We start from the raw sequence: 18,780 nt of genomic DNA, 5'->3' as shown, positions 1-18,780 counted from the left end.
ATCCCTCTATCGGGATGGACATGTGGGATTTGAGTTTCTTCTTGTTGAAACAATGTCCTTCTGAATTAAGTTAAACAGAATCTCCAATAATATTACATTATTGTTTTCATTAACTTCCTGTTGCTCATCAGAAGTCGATCTATTTGTTGAATATTAAAGGTGAGAGGAACCGAGGAACCGGACTGTGAGTTCTGGAGCAGATCCAGAGGTCCAGAACGGGGAACGTGCAGAAACGGGGATTTTCCATTCGTCTTCCCGGAATGAAGCCCCGCCCCCTCCCGCCCCTCCCCTTTCCGTCCGTTGAGCACTGCCAGGAAGTCAGTCACCAGCAGGCCCGCCCCCCTCCCCGCGCGGCGGTCCGTCCCGTCGATTAAAACCATCTCACCCTCCCGGTGACTTCCTCATTGCGCTGCGGACGGAGCACCGCGACGTGTTGTTGTTGTTGTTGTTGTTGTTGTTTTTGTTGTTTTCATCTTCAAACATGGCTTCGGTCAACACCTGCCTCAAACTCATCTTCACCATCTTCAACGTCTTCTTCGCGGTGAGTCGCGTCGTTCGGCGACGTTAGAAGAAGCGCGGGAATGAAAAGTGCGCAGTTGACGTGTTGAACAAAACGTGTATTTTTAATAATTAATGTGTTATTGTACAGTTATTAATTTGATCTCAGCGACTTATCTATAGATCTATAGATCTATATATCTATAGATTTATAGATCTATATATAGATCTATATAGATCTATAGATATATAGATCTATAACATTTGACTCAACATCATTGAGTCATCGATCAACTTGAGTCTGTTTCAGGAGCTTGAAGAGGTGGAATGATCCAATAATCTAGTGTAGACATGTTGTGTGTCTTAACTCCTGACTTGTGTGTGTCTGTGTGTGTGTGTGTGTGTGTGTGTGTGTCTGTGTGTGTGTGTGTGTGTCTGTGTGTGTCTGTGTGTGTGTGTGTGTGTGTGTGTGTGTGTGTCTGTGTGCGTGTGTGTCTGTGTGTCTGTGTGTGTGCGTGTGTGTGTGTGTGTCTGTCTGTGTGTCTGTGTGTGTGCGTGTGTGTCTGTGTGTCTGTGTGTGTGCGTGTGTGTCTGTGCGTGTCTGTGTCTGTGTGTGTGCGTGCGTGTGTGCGTGTCTGTGTGTGTCTGTGTGTGTGTGTGTGTCTGTGTGTGTGTCTGTGTGTGTGTGTCTGTGTGTGTCTGTGTGTGTGTCTGTCTGTGTGTGTGCGTGTGTGTCTGTGCGTGTGTCTGTGTGTGTGTGTGTGTCTGTGCGTGTGTCTGTGTGTGTGTGTGTATCTGTGTGTGTGTGTGTGTCTGTGTGTGTCTGTGTGTGTGTGTGTGTGGGTGCGTGTGTGTCTGTGTGTGTGTGTGTGTGTCTGTCTGTGTGTGTGTGTGTCTGTGTGTGTGTGTGTCTGTGTGTGTGTGTGTCTGTGTGTGGGTGCGTGTGTGTCTGTGTGTGTGGGTGCGTGTGTGTCTGTGTGTGTCTGTGTGTGTGTGTGTCTGTGTGTGGGTGCGTGTGTGTCTGTGTGTGTCTGTGCGTGTCTGTGTGTGTCTGTGTGTGTGTGTGTGTCTGTGTGTGTGTCTGTGTGTGTGTGTCTGTGTGTGTGCGTGTGTGTCTGTGCGTGTGTCTGTGTGTGTGTGTGTGTCTGTGCGTGTGTCTGTGTGTGTGTGTGTGTCTGTGTGTGTCTGTGTGTGTGTGTGTCTGTGTGTGTCTGTGTGTGTGTGTGTGTGTCTGTCTGTGTGTGTGTCTGTCTGTGTGTGTGTGTGTCTGTGTGTGTGTGTGTCTGTGTGTGGGTGCGTGTGTGTCTGTGTGTGTCTGTGCGTGTCTGTGTGTGTGTGTGTGTGTGCGTGTTGCAGGTCGTTGGCGCCGCCATCGTTGGACTCGCTCTCCTCTTTCAGGTTCTCACCAACGTCGGAGGAGAAGATGTAAGAACAATTCAAACTTTTGATTTGAAACAAACAAACAAACAAACAGGTAAACAACCTGACTCCGCCCCTCCCGTCTCGCCCCCTCAGCTGGAGGGTCGGTCCGCTGTCCTCATCGGCCTCTACACTGTGGGCGCCATCACCATGGTGATCGCCGTCCTGGGGGCCTACGGCGCCCACCGGGAGAACCGGGGGTGTCTGATCGTGGTGAGTCTGGAGAAGGTTCCTCGCCAGCATCAAAGGCTTCTTGTGACTTCCTGATGACGGGCTGACTTCCTGTGACTTCCTGTCCCTCCTGTAGTTCCTGGTGTGTATGGTCATCGGGAGTCTGATGATGCTCCGAGCCGGAGTCTTTGCAATCTACGGCCATCATGAGGTAGGTACCCCCCCCCCCCGGGTTCTCCTGAGGGTTCTCCTGAGGGTTCTCCTGAGGGTTCTCCTGCTGCTCTCTAAACTCTCCTCGTGGGTTGCAGGGGGAGCGCGAGCTGGAGAAGCGTTTCCGTGAGCTTCTGCCTCTGGACCAAGCGGCAGAGAACGTGAAGGACGTGGCCGACCGGTTTCAGACAGAGGTGACGCACACACACACGCACACACACACGCACACACACACACACGCACACACACAGACACGCACACAGAGCGTGTGCTCCGTCATAAACACTAACCCGTTTGATTGCATTGCTCTCTGAGCTGCTGTGAAATACCCAGAATGCCTCAGGGTGACCTGATTGGCTGGCTGCCCGGTGTGTCGCTGGTGAAAGTCCGCGTACTTCTTCTTCTTCTTCACCTCCTTCTGAGGGAAGTTGGCTTGTTTCGAAGGCAGCGGCTTGGTCTCATCGCCGGGGAAACAACAACAACAACAACAACCACCAGCGCTTGAGAGGCGTTTTGAACTTCCTGCGTATTAGTTCACTTCTTGGAGTCATTGGTACCTTTTCCTGGAGGGACATGAGTTTCATTCTGAAGACTAATGCGTCTTATTTCAATTAAAAAGTTTAAACATGGAACAAAATCTGATTTTCACTGTGAACTTGGAAGACTAATATCAGACTCCATTGGGGAAACTCTTCTTCTGTGGTGTTTCAGATGCACTGCTGTGGCCTGTTCAGCTACTCGGACTGGGAGGACAACGTCCCCGACTCGTGCCTGTGCGACCCGGGGACGGAGGTGGGGGAGTGTCAGTCCGTCACCTACACGGTGAGTTCAGCACAAACCGGCGTCCTGTTAGAGTGTAAAGGTCACTGACACCCTTCTTCTTCTGTGGTCCCGCCCAGGACATGCTGCTGGACAGGAAGTCCGTCTACGTCCAGGTGAGTGCCGCCTAAAGGTGAGCAGAGTGTCAGAGGCGAGTCGGTCAGCTGACGCGATCATGTGACTGTGTGTGTCCAGACCTGCTTCCCCATCGTCCTCCACTACCTGACGCTCATACGCAACGTCTCCATGGGAATCGTCTTCGCGCTCGCCGCCCTGGCGGTGAGTTTTTCCTGCAGTCTTTGAACGCATCACACATTGTTGACATTACATGAAACATTGCCCCCCCCCTCGTCTCCTCCAGCTGCTCGGCATGGCGCTGTCCTCCACCATCATCCACCAGATGCGTTACCCGGGCCGCTCCACCCTCATGATGACGGTGCCGTCCATCTTCACCTTGCCTCCACCCAAATACCAGGAGCTGCACAACCCCCCCGGGTACTAGAGGGGGGGCTTCCTGTCTCAGGGGCTGGTTTGGGCCGATTGGGTCCTCGGATGCCAAAGTGCCTTCTGGGAACTGTTAACCACTGGGGTTCCTTGTCAGTTAGCTTAGAGACGATCTGATTGGTTGTTGCAGTGTGGGGGCGGGGCTTATTGGGCGGCACAGAGAGGGTCGTTGAGGTTTTGTTCAATTTTTACTTTTTTCAAAGGAAAATGTCATTTAGACCAGTTGTCAATTATAATAAAATGAAGATGACAATAATTTGAGGCCCGATTGAAGGAAATCGAAGACGTCTTGATTTCTAAACTTTAATCTCTAAATCTCTTTTTGTAGAGACTTAAAATCTGTTGTTTAGTTTAATTCTTAAAGTCCCGAAGTTATGAGGAACTGAAAATCCATTTGAGCCAAACTCAAAGAAAGGAAAGTGAATTGAAAGTTTTATTTTTTAGTGGAATATTACTTGATTTACTTAAAAATTGTTTTTACTGTAAAATTTTACTTTTAACCGTCCCTTAATATCTTATTTGTCAAACATTAAAACGTAATTTATTTTCTAACCAATCACCAGCCAGCTGTCGCTCATGTTGACACTTTATTTAGTTAAATATCATGTGTGTGTATTTACATCCTGTCGGGTTTGTTAAATGTCTTTTCTTTCCCTGTTAAACCTTTTGATTCTAAAACATTTTCCCATAATTATGTAAAAACCGATGACGTTAAGGCTTTTAGTTTGAAAACTGAGAGCCGCTTTGAGACCCTCTGACAAAAATGTGACGTGAGGTTTCTTATGTTTTTAATTAAAGTCAATTTAAATAAATTCATGAAGAGATTTTTTAAGGAATGTAATGAATGTAAAGAATGAAACTGAAGAAAAAGGGAAATAATCTTTTGTATCTTTTTAGATTTTCTGCTTGAACTGACGGCTTCAAAATAAAAGATCAAAACACTACCTGCCTTTTTGGAGTACTTTTAGGAAAGACTAGTACATATTGTAGTAAATGAAGTACTTTCAGTATATATTGTAGTGAACTGAAATACTGTGAGTATTTAAATACTTCAGTAAAAATGTATGTGAAGTACTTCTAGTATTCTGCAGTAAATACTGTATACTGAGATATTGTAGTAAATAGTACTGAAGGTATTACTCTAGTAAATACTAGAGGTAATGTGTACATAGAGTACCTTGAGGGTAAACTAGTGTTGTGTGGGTTATTAATGATGTTGCCGTTTGACTACATTTAAGTTTAGTTTAACACAACTGTAATAATATAATAATAAATGATCCAAACTTTATTGATCGTGAGTTTTCATCATCAGTTCATTACTTCCTGCCGACGATCAATAGTTTAGTATACTTTGACTATAATAACAATATGAAACCGTTCTACCCAGAAGAGTGAAATAAAGTCAGCGTTACAAAGTTATAATCGTTTTCTTTCCAAAACATTTTCAGTCATTTACAAAATGATTTTTCATTTTGTTTTTTCTTAATCAGAAGATGATTATTTCCCAAAAGGACAGCAGTATAAGTACACAGAAAATACTGAGTGCAGTGAACACAAATTATTAAATAATCAGACGATCAGATTTCTTTATTCATCAGTTTCAAAGTAAAACAGATTTAAAAGTATTTAATAGAACTCAAAATGCCAGTTTTAAACACAGAGGAGGAGGAGGAGGAGGAGGAGGAGGAAGGAGCAGCGTGAGGGCACAATTATGTTAAAGGTTATTAAATCAATTAGACGAGTTAACGGACAATATATATATATATATATGTATATATATACACTGTATCAATTTAGTAAACAACATATGAAATCTAGAAATAAATACATTTTTTCAATTCATTGTGTAGTTTCATGCAGCATCAACAGAAACAGACAAATATGAAAGAATTCATTGATCAGCTGAAACTTTCTCTTTTTCATAAGCTGAATATTTGAGTAGTTTGAATGTGTTTTTAATTGTTTTAAAGTCACTGAAACTTAATGTTACAATAAACATGTACATGTATGATTATGTTGGAAGGGTTGTTTGAAATTGGTAATTAATATTACTTGTTTTTTTCACATGTACGTACATTTACAAATCAAAGGAATTTAAAACAATTAAAACGAATCAGCTTTCTCTCAGTTTATCATCAACTGAATATTAGTATGTAAAACTGTTGAAACTGCTATAAAATGTGATGTCATGATAGGAAGCTTTAGAGAACAAGTTGTGTCGCGGCGTGTCAGCTGAGATGAGACGGCGTGTGTCCGGCGCCCAGGAGGCCACTCGGTGTCTCGTGATGATCAGATGTGTCTCAGGATAAAGACCACGACGCTCCTCGTACACTGAGATCATTGTGAGACATCATTGTGTTCGTACAGTTAACGTGTGTCCGGCTGGAAAGAAAAACCTCAGAGTCGGCGCGTGACGTACGCGTGTCAACTGGGGCGCCGGTTCGCCAACATCAAATATCCCGTTTAGATGATTTTACATCTAACAAAACGTTAGATGCATATTTTGATAAATGTTTTAGATTCTTTATTTTTTCCCCATAAATCACCTGCAGCGGCTTATAAACTGGAATAATCGGTATTTTATTTTTAGATTCAGATTCAGATTTTAACTTGAAAACAAAAAGAAACCTGAAAACAAATCACACGTTAGCTTTTTACCTTTGGGAATAATATGTAGTATCTCAGGTGATTAACCAGTTAGTGACAACAGTCCGTGTATAAACGCCGGCGGATGTACATATAAAAGATATATTCCTTATTCATAATATTTAGAGCACTTCTACCTCTTTAACTTGCTGTCAGAAACACACCAGCTGGGCATCATGAAACCTTCTAAGCGTCACGGTGCACAAACAGGAGGAATCAGAACATTCTGACCAGCAGGGGGCGCCGCTCCTCCCAGGACGGGAAACATGTGGACACTTGGAGATAAATATGACGATTAATGAAGGTTTATACAATGTCTGTTTGCATGTTTTATCCCACAGAGGCAAAGAAAATAAATCTCTGCCGCCATTTTATGTCCCTAAAGTTCACTTCAGATATTTTATTAAACACAAACAGCTCTCGTGCTTCAAGTTTGAATCGCTGCGTCTGGAGCGCCGCTGTGATTACTGATGAAAATCAAATGTATTTCACTCAGTTTGAACACGAGTAGCTTTTATTTTGAAGGGGAACAGCGGTTGAACCGTTTAAAATAAAACTTCCCATACTCCTTAGCAGCAGAGACAATAAAACAGAAAAAGAACAGCTGGGATTGTTATTTTTTTTTTTAGGATCTTAAAGCAACAGAGACTCAAATGAGTGTGAACATTTTGTCTGAGGGGTGTGTGTGTGTGTGTGTGCGTGTGCGTGTGCGGGTGTGTGTGTGCTAGCCGGTGGAGCAGCATCCTCCAGCGGGCATGGCTTGTGGTTCGTCGTCCACAATCTGTACGCCCCGCCTACTCGATGCCGATTGGCTGGCTCCGTTGCCCTTCAACCTTTCCTCGGCCTGAGCCGTCTCCATCATCCCTGGAAAGCAAAGACACGTGCGTGACGACCTTAGTGCGGCGCTTTGCTTCTAGTCCGGATGCAGCCGTGGTGTCGGTGTGCAGAGAGACTGCGTCCTCAGGCTGTGTGCGTCATGTGACCGTCCGGCCTCCGATGAGCACAAAGCCCTCGTGCTTCATGTTTATCTTCCAACTGTATATTCACACCTATAAGAGGACCTTTGAGTGGCCTTGACCCGTGACTGTACACGTGCCCCCAACTTATCATTAGCATTATTTAAAAGATGTCCTAGTCTTCATGCTAAGCTAAGCTATCTGTTTCCACCGTTTCTAGTCTTCATGCTAAGCTAAGTTAGCTGATTCCGCCTGTTTCTAGTTTTCATGCTAAGCTAAGCTAGCTGTTTCCGCCTGTTTCTAGTCTTCATGCTAAGCTAAGCTAGCCGTTTCCACCCGTTTCTAGTCTTCATGCTAAGCTAGCCGTTTCCACCCGTTTCTAGTCTTCATACTAAGCTAAGATAGCCGTTTCCACCAGTTTCTAGTCTTCATACTAAGCTAAGATAGCCGTTTCCACCAGTTTCTAGTCTTCATACTAAGCTAAGATAGCCGTTTCCACCAGTTTCTAGTCTTCATACTAAGCTAAGATAGCCGTTTCCACCAGTTTCTAGTCTTCATACTAAGCTAGCCGTTTCCACCCGTTTCTAGTCTTCATACTAAGCTAAGATAGCCGTTTCCACCAGTTTCTAGTCTTCATGCTAAGCTAGCCGTTTCCACCCGTTTCTAGTCTTCATGCTAAGCTAAGATAGCCGTTTCCACCCGTTTCTAGTCTTCATGCTAAGCTAGCCGTTTCCACCCGTTTCTAGTCTTCATACTAAGCTAAGATAGCCGTTTCCACCCGTTTCTAGTCTTCATGCTAAGCTAAGCTAGCCGTTTCCACCCGTTTCAGTTTGTTTTATTCCATCATCATTCTTCTACATTTTGTTTTGTGCAAAATAAGTGAAAAAACTGAAATCCGTAACAGGAGTGAAAGCTAAGCTAACGCGTGTGTTTGAGTTGTAAAGATGAAAAATTCGTACTTTTACAGAGATCCAGAAAAAGCTCCTCGATTCCTTTATTTAACTTGGCTGACGAGTGGTAATGTTTGGCTCCGACCGACTCTGCGTAGCTACAGAGAGACGGACGGACGGACAGAGAGAACATGCTTATGAATCATCATCAGTGACATCAATGACATCCTCGATGACATCACCATTTCTCACCTCTCTGCCTCCTCCACTGAAACGTGTCGGTCTTTGTCCAAATCTATTTTATTACCTAAAGAGAAAAAGACAATCAGACAGTTATTGATCATCTGAAACATGATGCATTGAGGGGTTTTTCTATGAAAATTGAATTGACGTATATGATGACCAGGAATTTAAGCTTATGTCTTTTGTTGCTCATTAGCCTTCATAATTTATTTTTATTCGTGAGATATAGATTGATATTGATTGATTGATATATCAATCAGATCAAAAAGTATTGGATAAAATTGGGCAAACAAAAACAGAATTAATTACAGACCTTTTTATTTACCTCAATTATTGTAATCAAATGTAACATTTTTGAATATATATTTATAAATAATCATACATTATTTGATACTATTAATTTAGGAGGTAAAACTCTTAAAATCAGTTTCCTTCTGAAGAGGCTGCTGTTGATAATAAATGAGCTGTTATTGTTTTGTATAATATGTAAGTATAATGTGATTAAATCGTCGGTCGGCTCCATAACAACTTAATATTACGTTCACTTTTACCAGTCGTGTGACCTTCAAGCGTTTATAGTCTTACTTAAGTCTATAACTTACCTACTATACACAAACAAATGTCATTCCCCAACATCTTCCTCAACTCCTTCACCCAGTTCTTCACCTGAAAACACACAAGAGGAAGTGCAAGTACATGAGTAGGAGATGGTGGTACAAGTACACACGTATGAGATGGTGGTACAGGTACCTTCAGAAAGGAGTCCTCGTCGGTGATGTCGTATACTAGTACTGCTCCGTTTGAGTCTCTGTAGTAGATCGGCCCTAAAGCGTGAAAACGCTCCTGACCCGCCGTGTCCTGAGAACCCAAAACACAAAGCAAACGGAACTTGTACAACTGAATAGTGGGGCTGCAACAAGCAATCAATAAAAATCGATTATTAGAAGTGTTGGTAACAAATTTCATTAGCGATTCGTTGCGCGATTATTACGTCACTCGCCTTTTTTGGACCATTCATTTTTCAATCTGTTGTCATGTACATATTTGGTGCTTTGTTCCATATCGGTTAATGTTGACAAATATATTTGTGTGTCTTGTACTTTTTAATGCCATTCATCTCATAGCGATTTTGGAGCTATACTTAGCTGTGGTACACTTATTTAACTTGTACTGATGGTCAAGTGAACATGAGCTTAAAATTAAGAGAAATGAAACTTTTTTTTAAAGCTGTTTTTTTATCCGATTTCTCAAAATAATGATTAGTTGCAGCCGTACTGAATAGATAAATGTATTCAAGCAGCAGGAGACGCTCACCCAGATGGCCAAGTTTACTCTCTTTCCTGTGATGTTGAGCTTCTTTGTGAGGAACGACGCCTGCAGAGGAAGAGGAGAAAGAGGAGCAGGACGAGGAGGAATGGAGGACACCATGGTTAGAATAATCAGGGTTTAATAATAGAAACCTGTAACAAAATGTTTCTCACAATCTGATTTACTGATGAATTTAACTTTTTTAAATGTTCTTAGTGTAACAAAACGCTATAAAAGGCAAAAGGGGAACAACTGTACAAAAGTTACAGTAATTCTGGAGCTGCACGACCCTCATTGTGGACGTCGACGCCATGGCAACCATAAGCAACGCTTGAGAAACGATACTCATAATTATTAATATATGTACGAGGCGGAGACGTCGTGTTTCCACTTCTGGTCCAGAGCAAAGCTATAGCTTGTTAGCTAACGGCGGCATTGAGCTAAAATGCTAAATATCGGCATGCTAGCAACGTATCAGGAGCTAATAAGTGAGATCAGCGCTCTGCTGAACCTCCGGAGTCACATGATGAGGACGATGTGACCTTTGACCCTATTGCTGCTTGGTCTGTTATTAGAGGGTCACACCTGAAGGATTAACTTACTACTGAACTTAAATGTAGTTTGTTTGCTGAAGAATCAACATTTAAGGGTATTATGCATTTAGAATAAACTACCTCTAAAATTACATTTAAGTCAAATTAATTAGCGTGCAACAAAAGAATCGAGAAAAACTAAATCGCAAATTTATAAGAAAATGAATTCTTCCAGATTATCCTGAAAATATATGAAATAAAATTTCCCAATTTATGAGGGAAACAAATCTAAATTTCATTCACATATTTACGAGATAATTAGTTTATCTTGGTGACGGTATCACACAAACACTTTAGTAACGGTGGATATTTATATACAATCACGAGAGCACATGACAGTAAGTGATTTTTTTTCTCTTATCTAAAAATTAGAGAAGGTAATTCATGTGTTGATTTTCTTTAATTATCAAATAAAGTAGGAAGTGATTCGCAACCTCTGAGTAGCAAACTCAGAGTTGAGAAAATTTAGAAAATCGAGATGCATCGATAATCGTTTTATCAGTTTAGAATCGATAATCGGTTTAGAATCGAATCGTTGACCCGTGAATCTGAATCGAATCGTGAGGTGCGAAGAGGTTCCCTCCCCTACAAGTCAGACATCTTTGTATGACTGGAAGTACTCTTACACACTTCTCTCATTGAGTACTTTGGTAACGTTACTGTGAACTCAGCAAACGGGCAAACGGGGCAAACAGGGGTAACCACGGGCAAACACGGATAAACACGGGCAAACGGGGGAAACGGGTAAACACGGGTAAACGGGTAACCAGGGGCAAACGGGGGCAAACACGGGTAAACACGGGTAAACGGGTAACCAGGGGCAAACAGGGGTAAACAGGGGAAACCACGGGCAAACAGGGGTAAACACGGGCAAACGGGGGAAACGGGTAAACACGGGCAAACGGGGGAAACGGGTAAACACGGGTAAACGGGTAACCAGGGGCAAACGGGGGCAAACACGGGTAAACACGGGTAAACGGGTAACCAGGGGCAAACAGGGGTAAACAGGGGAAACCACGGGCAAACAGGGGTAAACACGGGCAAACGGGGGAAACGGGTAAACACGGGCAAACGGGGGAAACGGGTAAACACGGGCAAACGGGGGAAACGGGTAAACACGGGCAAACGGGGGAAACGGGTAAACACGGGTAAACGGGTAACCAGGGGCAAACGGGGGCAAACACGGGTAAACACGGGTAAACACGGGTAAACAGGGGTAAACACGGGTAACCAGGGGCAAACGGGGCAAACGGGGCAAACAGGGGTAAACACGGGCAAACACGCCGCCGGGCCGCTCGACTTTCACCTCCGATATCCCGTCAAGACGGGAAGCTCCGGTTTCAGCCGTAACACCGCTCTCCCGGGACGGCCCGGCCAGCGCAACACCTCACTACACTGCGCGCGCACACACACACACACACACACACACACACACACACACGCGCGCGCACACCCACACACGCGCAAGTGACAGCAACACAAACACCTCCCTCCTGCTTTGATTTACCCGAAAACGCAACTAGCTTCGCTGCCGCTAACTGCCGGCTGGCCCGGTGGCCGCTAACCACGGGGGGTGCTTAGCAGCTGGCTAGCATAGGTGGCTAACCAGGCGGTCTTACCTGTAGAGTTGTGATGTGTTTGTCGTTGAATTTGTTCTCGCAGTACCGCAGCACCAGCGACGTCTTCCCCACGCAGCCTTCCCCTAGTAAAACCACCTTGAACGAGTAGGTTCTGCCGCCCGTCCCCCCGGCCGCCATGGCAGCCAGTCTACTCGGCCGCTGTTTGTTTGATCTTGTTTCTCTATCAAAACAAGCGTTATCAAGCTAGTGCGGCTAATGCTAACTGAAGTCCTGCGTAGCTCACATGCACGTCCGACTTTTTTTTAAAAAGGAACTTCAAATCAGGAGACAACACCTCTACGGGATAAGCGAATAGGACTTTAATCGATATCGACCAACAGGTGCAAGGGAACTGCGTCCGAAACGGCGACCTACTTCCCCTTTCTACCTGACGCGGCTGCCTCCTTTCCGCCTGACTAATGGCGTCTCCGTCGGCTAGCAGCTAGCCAGCGGGCTAGCGCTCCAGAGATCGTCTACGGCCGCGAAGATGCTACATTCGAGCCGACTTCACACCCCGTTTTAAATTCCCGCTTCCTGTTTCTGCAGCGTGGTGAAGCATCCAAATACGTCCTACGACAAAAACAATACAAAAGAATGTATTTGATCAACATTGAAAAAAGATGTTTCGTTAATTGTTTCACTATTTTTAGTTAGTTCATTAAATTTGAACCTATTTTACTAATGAAGTGATAGTTCCGTGTCACGTTCCCCTCTGTGCAGCGTCACATGATGAGTCGGCTGGGTGTCACGACCCTCGTCGCTGCTGGGGTTTCTGATGTTGCCCCACGTCAGACAAACACACACTAAATGACGCCCAATCAGTTTGTATCATTTATTTTCATTCTTAGAAAAATGTGGGTCCATTTTCTGTAATTTTTCTGTGAAGTTAATCGAATTTTCAATTTGTATTCTCGTTATTTTCTTTGCATACACGCTCATTTTCAATCCGTATGATGAATTATTTTAAAATGTCTTCAGAGTGTACTCATTTCAGTTTCTCTCAGACTGGTTAGTTGTTCATCAGAAGGAAGAAGATGGTTGGGGTAGTCCTGCTGGTTCATGTAGTGCTGGTTGTGTTGGTGTTTTGGGGGGGTCCAGGGTCCAGCAGAGAGTCCTGTTGAGGTCCTGTGATGTCCTTCAGGCGGATGAACACAAGCTTCTCAAAGGATTTCATGACCACAGTCGTTTGGGCGACATGACAAATCAGAGGTCAGAGGTCACTGCACCAATTGACACCCAATGACTTTTTTTTTTCATTTCCTTTTTATTGGTATAAACACCGTCATTACTTTTAGGTAAACATCTGGACACTTCTGCCACATTGGACTTCTGAAGCTTCCTTTAGCACGCTGCTGTTTGTGAGGCTGCAGCCAACCGGCCGCTAGAGGGCAGAGTCTGCCCTGTTTGTTGGACAGTTCCTCAAAAACATTTCCAAAATCCAATTTTGATGACTCAAATAATCGGCAGGTGCAGCCCCAATGCTAAGCTAAGCTAACCGGCATGATGTCAATCTGAACAAGTAAGAAAATATCGAAAACATATTTTAAATAAAATGAGCCTGAGTCTTCTGGCTGCAGAGAGATTGCTTCATAATGTCAACCGTTGCATCACCGCTTTAGTGTGTGTGTGCGTGTGTGTGTGCGTGTGTGATAACCACCTTCATGTCTCTCTCATAGTGCCAATCATTAACCAGAGCTCATTCAAAGGCGTCGCTCCACCTTTTCAGCCTCTTGTAGCTCCTGGTTTTGTGCTCTGATTCATCGTGACTCAATCAATCATAAAGAAACGGAATAATAAATCTAGGCGATATAATGAAGAGTTTAGAGTCAGGAGACCACCGACAGTCAACGTTGACTTAGTTACGTAACGATAAGAAAAAGAGTTTTTAATGCACGATTGTTACGTCAATACTTATGTCGATATGTTAGATTGTACACGTTATGTTACAATGTCACACTGTTCCCCACGTTCTATTTTACTTTTAAACAAATTAGGAAATCAACACTCACATTAAACATCAAGGATTTTCTTGGAACGTTATCCTTAAAATCAATATAATTATATATATATATATATATAAAATTAAATTGATATTTTTTTCATTTATATATTTAAATTGAAAAAGTACACATTAAAAATAAATGCAATACAATTGATGAATGAATACACTTAAAGTAAATAAATACATACATATGGACAGACAGGCGGACAGACCATATAAAAGTAAAGGGGGCTGACACACGTTGTATGACTGGAGGACTCACACACACACACACACACACGCACACGCACGCGCGCGCGTGCAGCCTGGAAAGAGACCAACTGGCAGACTTGAGCCTTAAACTACTTCCAATGACTGTTTTATCTTCTTTTAATCGCGATTAAAGTCTGGATGCGGATCTGCAGCTTTTGTTTCTTATTATTTCTCAGTTTTCTTTCGCCTGGATTTGGTCTTTTCTTCCGCGGAGGACATGCGGCGTTTCGCGGCTTTGCTGGCCGCCTTTGCGCTCCTCTCGACCGGGTCCGGGAGCCCCGGTACCGGGCACCGGCGAGCGGGGAGCCCCGGTACCGCGGGCCGAGGGGCGGGGCCGGCGGGCTGCCGGAGCGAGGCGGACGGGCCGCTGCTGCGCGTGGACTGCTCGGACCTCGGGCTGCACGAGGTCCCGAGCAACCTGAGCGTCTTCACGTCCTACCTGTGAGTCCAGCACGCGGCAGCCCCTGCGTGCCTGCGTGCGTGTGCGTGTGAGTGCGCGTCTGTGAGAAGCGGAGCACCTGCTGCACGAGGAGGTAGAGGCGACTTTTGAAAATAACTGGAAGAGGAGAAGGTTTGAAAGTTGCTCCGGCGAACATCTGCATGTTCTTAAGAGGTTCCAGAGACACCTGAGAGGTTCCACTGGTTCTTTAGAAGTTTTCAGGTGTCCTTCTCAGCAAATCCTCAGGATATCCAGATGTTTCCTTCATAGAGATGTTCCTTCAGCACTAAATAGGTCCCAGTGGTTCTTGTAAAGGTTCCAGGTGCTACGGGGGCTATATAAGAGGTTCTAGAGGTCTCAGTGGTTCTGCCACAGGGGGTATTTAGAGATTCTAGAGGTCCCAGTGGTTCTTGAGAAGGTTACAGGTATCAAGAGGTTCTAGAGGTCCCAGTGGTTCTTGATAAGGTTACAGGTATTAAGAGGTTCTAGAGGTCCCAGTGGTTCTTGAGAAGGTTACAGGTATTAAGAGGTTCTAGAGGTCCCAGTGGTTCTTGATAAGGTTACAGGTATTAAGAGGTTCTAGAGGTCCCAGTGGTTCTTGAGAAGGTTACAGGTATTAAGAGGTTCTAGAGGTCCCAGTGGTTCTTGAGAAGGTTACAGGTATTAAGAGGTTCTAGAGGTCCCAGTGGTTCTTGAGAAGGTTACAGGTATTAAGAGGTTCTAGAGGTCCCAGTGGTTCATGTGCTGGTTTTCTTTGTGAGACCATCTTCTGTTTATTTGACGGGTTCCTGCAGCTGGAGGAGGCTCCAGATGTTGTTGAGGAGGTGCAGGTTTATCTAAAGGAGGCTCCAAATATTTTATAGGAAATTCTATAGTGTTATTTGTATTTGAAGTGATATTATATTTGTTTGGAATGAGTTGAGTTCCAGGGAGTCTTTGGGAGGAGAAGGTTTTCCCTCCTCATTTAATGGATCGCCTGTGAGGGACCAGTGACCTCTGACCTCTGAGCTTTAACTGTTGATTCACTCTAACAAACGTTCATTTAAAACAGTATTCAGCTCATCAAGTCAAACACAAAATACTCACTTCTTCTGCACTCTGATCTTTATGTTTCCATGGCGACGCATTTGGCTGCTCGGCCGTGTGTGAATGTTTGGAGGAAAAAGGTCAAATGTTTTTGAATTAAGCTTAAAAACGTCCTTTAAGAAAAGAGGTTTTCAGTGTGAGAAGAAACACTGAAACTAATTCAGGTCCAGTTCAACCAGGCAGCAAAACCATGACACCACCTTGTTGTGTGTGTGTGTGTGTGTGTGTGTGTGGGGGGGGGGGGCTGTCTGTCTTTTCTGTTCTCTCAAAGCAGCACAATGTCCAGGATTTAAATTTCACTCTCATTAAAGAAAAACTTCTTTTATCCACGATAGCCCAGTGTGTGTGTGTGTGTGTGTGTGTGTGTGTGTGTGTGTGTGTGTGTGTGTGTGCGCGCGCGCGGGGGTCAATGAAAGCATGTATCGTACACACACACACACACACACACACACGTATATATTTATACATGTGTGTGTGTGTGTTTTACTAAGGAAGCGGATGAATGTGTGCGTTTGTGTGTGATGAAGCCGTAAAAGCCAATCAGCCGTAACACTGTTAGTCTGGTCAGAGTAAAGGAACATTCTGCACAAACAAGCCTCCTTCTGTGTGTGTCTGTGTGTGTCTGTGTGTGTCTGTGTGTGTGAGACGGACTACCTGTTGTGCCCCCCCCCACATACACACACATTAACAAGCTTTATGGAGTGTTGAGAAAGTTCTTTAACAACCGATGTATTCAACCTGCAGACACACCTTCAGTGTGTGTGTGTGCGTGTGTGTGTGCGTGTGTGTGTGTGTGTGTGTGTGTGTGTGTGTGTGTGTGTGTGTGTGTGTGTGTGCGTGTGTGTGTGTGTGTGTGTGTGTGCGTGTGTGTGTGTGCGTGTGTGTGTGTGTGTGTGTGTGTGTGTGTGTGTGTGCTGGACAGAGACCGTGTTTGTCCACGTCCTCTCAGTAGAGAGACGTTACCTGTCGATGGTTATCGGACAACACAAAAGGTGCAGAACTCCCCGTGTGCGATAAGCAGCAGAGAGGTCATGTGACCTGAGGGTCGCTCTCAGCCAATCACAGACACGACGTCATGAACGTAGAAATGTTCTACTGAGTTACATTTATTTAATTCTGCCTAACAACTGATTTTACTTCTGGCACTTTTTAGTATGTTTGGACTAATATTTAGAATGTAGAATTTGTACTTCTACCCTTTAGTAATACTACACTTACATTTATTGCACAACAGCATGTGAATTTTATTTATCAAACTCTGGTTTGGAAAGAAATACTTTGTGGATTTGTAATTAATAAAATACGTAGTACAATAGTTATAAGTACTTTTAAGGTGTGTATAAGTACTTAAACAAGTACTTAAACGTGTGTATAAGTACTTTTAAGGTGTGTATAAGTACTTTTAAGGTGTGTATAAGTACTTAAATGTGTGTATAAGTACCTTTAAGGTGTGTATAAGTACTTAAACGTGCGTATAAGTATTTTTAATGTGTGTATAAGTACTTAAACAAGTACTTAAACGTGTGTATAAGTACTTTTAAGGTGTGTATAAGTACTTAAATGTGTGTATAAGTACCTTTAAGGTGTGTAAGTACTTAAACGTGCGTATAAGTACTTTTAAGGTGTGTATAAGTACTTAAACGTGCGTATAAGTACTTTTAAGGTGCATATAAGTACTTAAACGTGCGTATAAGTACTTTTAAGGTGTGTAAGTACTTAAACGTGCGTATAAGTACTTTTAAGGTGCATATAAGTACTTAAACGTGCGTATAAGTACTTTTAAGGTGTGTATAAGTACTTAAACGTGCGTATAAGTACTTTTAAGGTGCATATAAGTACTTAAACGTGCGTATAAGTACTTTTAAGGTGTGTATAAGTACTCTTGCTGCTGTATTATCTGTCACTTTGTGTCCCTGCAGAGATCTCAGCATGAACAATGTGACCGTGTTGGACACCAGCGGAGCTCTGACGGACCTACACTTCCTGGAGGAGCTGTGAGTCACACACACACACACACACACACACACACACACACACACACACACACACACACACACTAAAGCGGTGATGCAACTGTTGACATTATGAAGCAAAAAGTAACGTTCATCAAGAAGAGAAATAACGCGCCGACTTCATCGCCTGTTTAGTTGTTCTGGTTTTGATGTCGTCATAAAATACGAACAATGCAATGAAGAATTATGAGACAATCAGACAGACAAACACACACAAAGGGGACACACGGAGGGGACAGAGGGGACAGAGGGACATACAAGGGGACACACGGAGGGGACAGAGGGGACAGAGGGACATACAAGGGGACACACGGAGGGGACAGAGGGGACAGAGGGACATACAAGGGGACACACGGAGGGGACAGAGGGGACAGAGGGACATACAAGGGGACACACGGAGGGGACAGAGGGGACAGAGGGACAAACAAGGGGACACACGGAGGGGACAGACGGACTGAGGTTGTTTCTGACCTCACAGAGACCTGAACATGACTCTGACTGCTGTTCTGCTCTGCTGCCAGCTGTGTGTGTGTGTGTGTCTGTCTGTGTGTGTGTGTGTGTGATATTTGTCACCACGGCGTGAGAAACATCACCACGGCGATAGGACACCGCAGAGGTGCATGCTGGGTATCAGCGCCTGGCTGAACTCTGCTCGGCCTCTGAGAGCAAACACACCGGTGGATGAAGACGTGAAGTCATCGGTTTGTGCGCCTGTGTGTAGCGATGTTTCACACACACAGACGCACACAGACACACACAGTGCTGTGAGGTTGACCTGCGGGACCTGTGAAAGGTTAAAGGTCGTCTGGAGAAAGTAGACATGTTCTGAGATGTTCACACCTCAGGAGTCTCTCTCCGTCTCAGGCGTTTGGCGGGAAACAACCTGTCAATCATTCCCAGAGGGGCGTTCAGCGGCCTGTACAACCTCAAAGTGCTGTAAGTCCACACGCACACGCGCACACGCATGTTGGCATGTTCACCGCTGCTAATCATTCACAGCTTAATGAATATGTTTTCTCATATCAAGCGTTTCATATTGAGGATTCTCAGTTACAGTTTTACATTTTAACTGTGATGTTGATATTTTAGTCAGTAATTTGATATTTAACAATA

The 18,780-nt window shown here is 44.1% G+C and overlaps 3 protein-coding genes across 4 annotated transcripts in view; 2 read left to right on the top strand and 1 right to left on the bottom strand.

Annotated features, from left to right (window-relative positions):
- Positions 1-155: 155 nt before the first annotated feature.
- LOC120814099 (tetraspanin-8-like) lies at positions 156-4,563 on the top strand. The gene is made up of 9 exons (XM_078100820.1): positions 156-541; positions 1,855-1,923; positions 2,014-2,130; positions 2,225-2,299; positions 2,397-2,492; positions 3,010-3,120; positions 3,198-3,233; positions 3,313-3,396; positions 3,479-4,563. The coding sequence occupies exons 1-9, from the start codon at positions 482-484 to the stop codon at positions 3,617-3,619; spliced, it is 789 nt and encodes a 262-aa protein (XP_077956946.1). The 5' UTR covers positions 156-481; the 3' UTR covers positions 3,620-4,563.
- A 2,200-nt stretch (positions 4,564-6,763) lies between these two features.
- On the bottom strand, positions 6,764-12,607 carry rab21 (RAB21, member RAS oncogene family). The gene is made up of 7 exons (XM_078100824.1): positions 11,877-12,607; positions 9,671-9,730; positions 9,107-9,214; positions 8,959-9,022; positions 8,366-8,420; positions 8,183-8,271; positions 6,764-7,131 (listed from the first exon to the last, which is right to left on the bottom strand). The coding sequence occupies exons 1-7, from the start codon at positions 12,012-12,014 to the stop codon at positions 6,992-6,994; spliced, it is 654 nt and encodes a 217-aa protein (XP_077956950.1). The 5' UTR covers positions 12,015-12,607; the 3' UTR covers positions 6,764-6,991.
- Positions 12,608-13,256: 649 nt separating this feature from the next.
- LOC120815265 (leucine-rich repeat-containing G-protein coupled receptor 5A) overlaps positions 13,257-18,780 on the top strand; it is an 18,611-nt gene continuing 13,087 nt past the window's right edge. The window contains exons 1-4 of one of the 2 annotated variants that reach the window (XM_078100815.1): positions 13,257-13,395; positions 14,307-14,571; positions 17,575-17,649; positions 18,532-18,603. In XM_078100815.1, coding sequence (XP_077956941.1) covers positions 14,348-14,571; positions 17,575-17,649; positions 18,532-18,603 — 371 coding nt within the window. In that variant the 5' untranslated portion in view covers positions 13,257-13,395; positions 14,307-14,347. Of the gene's footprint in view, positions 13,396-14,121; positions 14,572-17,574; positions 17,650-18,531; positions 18,604-18,780 lie in introns of those variants that run through there. The other variant, XM_078100814.1, reaches the window with a different exon arrangement.

This window comes from Gasterosteus aculeatus, chromosome 4 (assembly GCF_964276395.1).
Source record: "Gasterosteus aculeatus chromosome 4, fGasAcu3.hap1.1, whole genome shotgun sequence".
NCBI lineage: Eukaryota > Metazoa > Chordata > Actinopteri > Perciformes > Gasterosteidae > Gasterosteus > Gasterosteus aculeatus.
This window is presented reverse-complemented; position numbering and strand designations above follow the sequence as displayed.

Excerpts from the sequence above, each read along its gene's own strand:
- LOC120814099 (XM_078100820.1), top strand. The coding sequence starts at position 482 with ATGGCTTCGGTCAACACCTGCCTCAAACTCATCTTCACCATCTTCAAC. Across the intron at positions 2,493-3,009 it reads CCGACCGGTTTCAGACAGAG|ATGCACTGCTGTGGCCTGTT; the intron begins GTGACGCACACA and ends GTGGTGTTTCAG. Across the intron at positions 3,397-3,478 it reads TCGCGCTCGCCGCCCTGGCG|CTGCTCGGCATGGCGCTGTC; the intron begins GTGAGTTTTTCC and ends CGTCTCCTCCAG.
- rab21 (XM_078100824.1), bottom strand. The coding sequence starts at position 12,014 with ATGGCGGCCGGGGGGACGGGCGGCAGAACCTACTCGTTCAAGGTGGTT. Across the intron at positions 9,731-11,876 it reads AACACATCACAACTCTACAG|GCGTCGTTCCTCACAAAGAA; the intron begins GTAAGACCGCCT and ends CTTCCTCTGCAG. Across the intron at positions 7,132-8,182 it reads TTTTCTGGATCTCTGTAAAA|GGATGATGGAGACGGCTCAG; the intron begins GTACGAATTTTT and ends TTTGCTTTCCAG.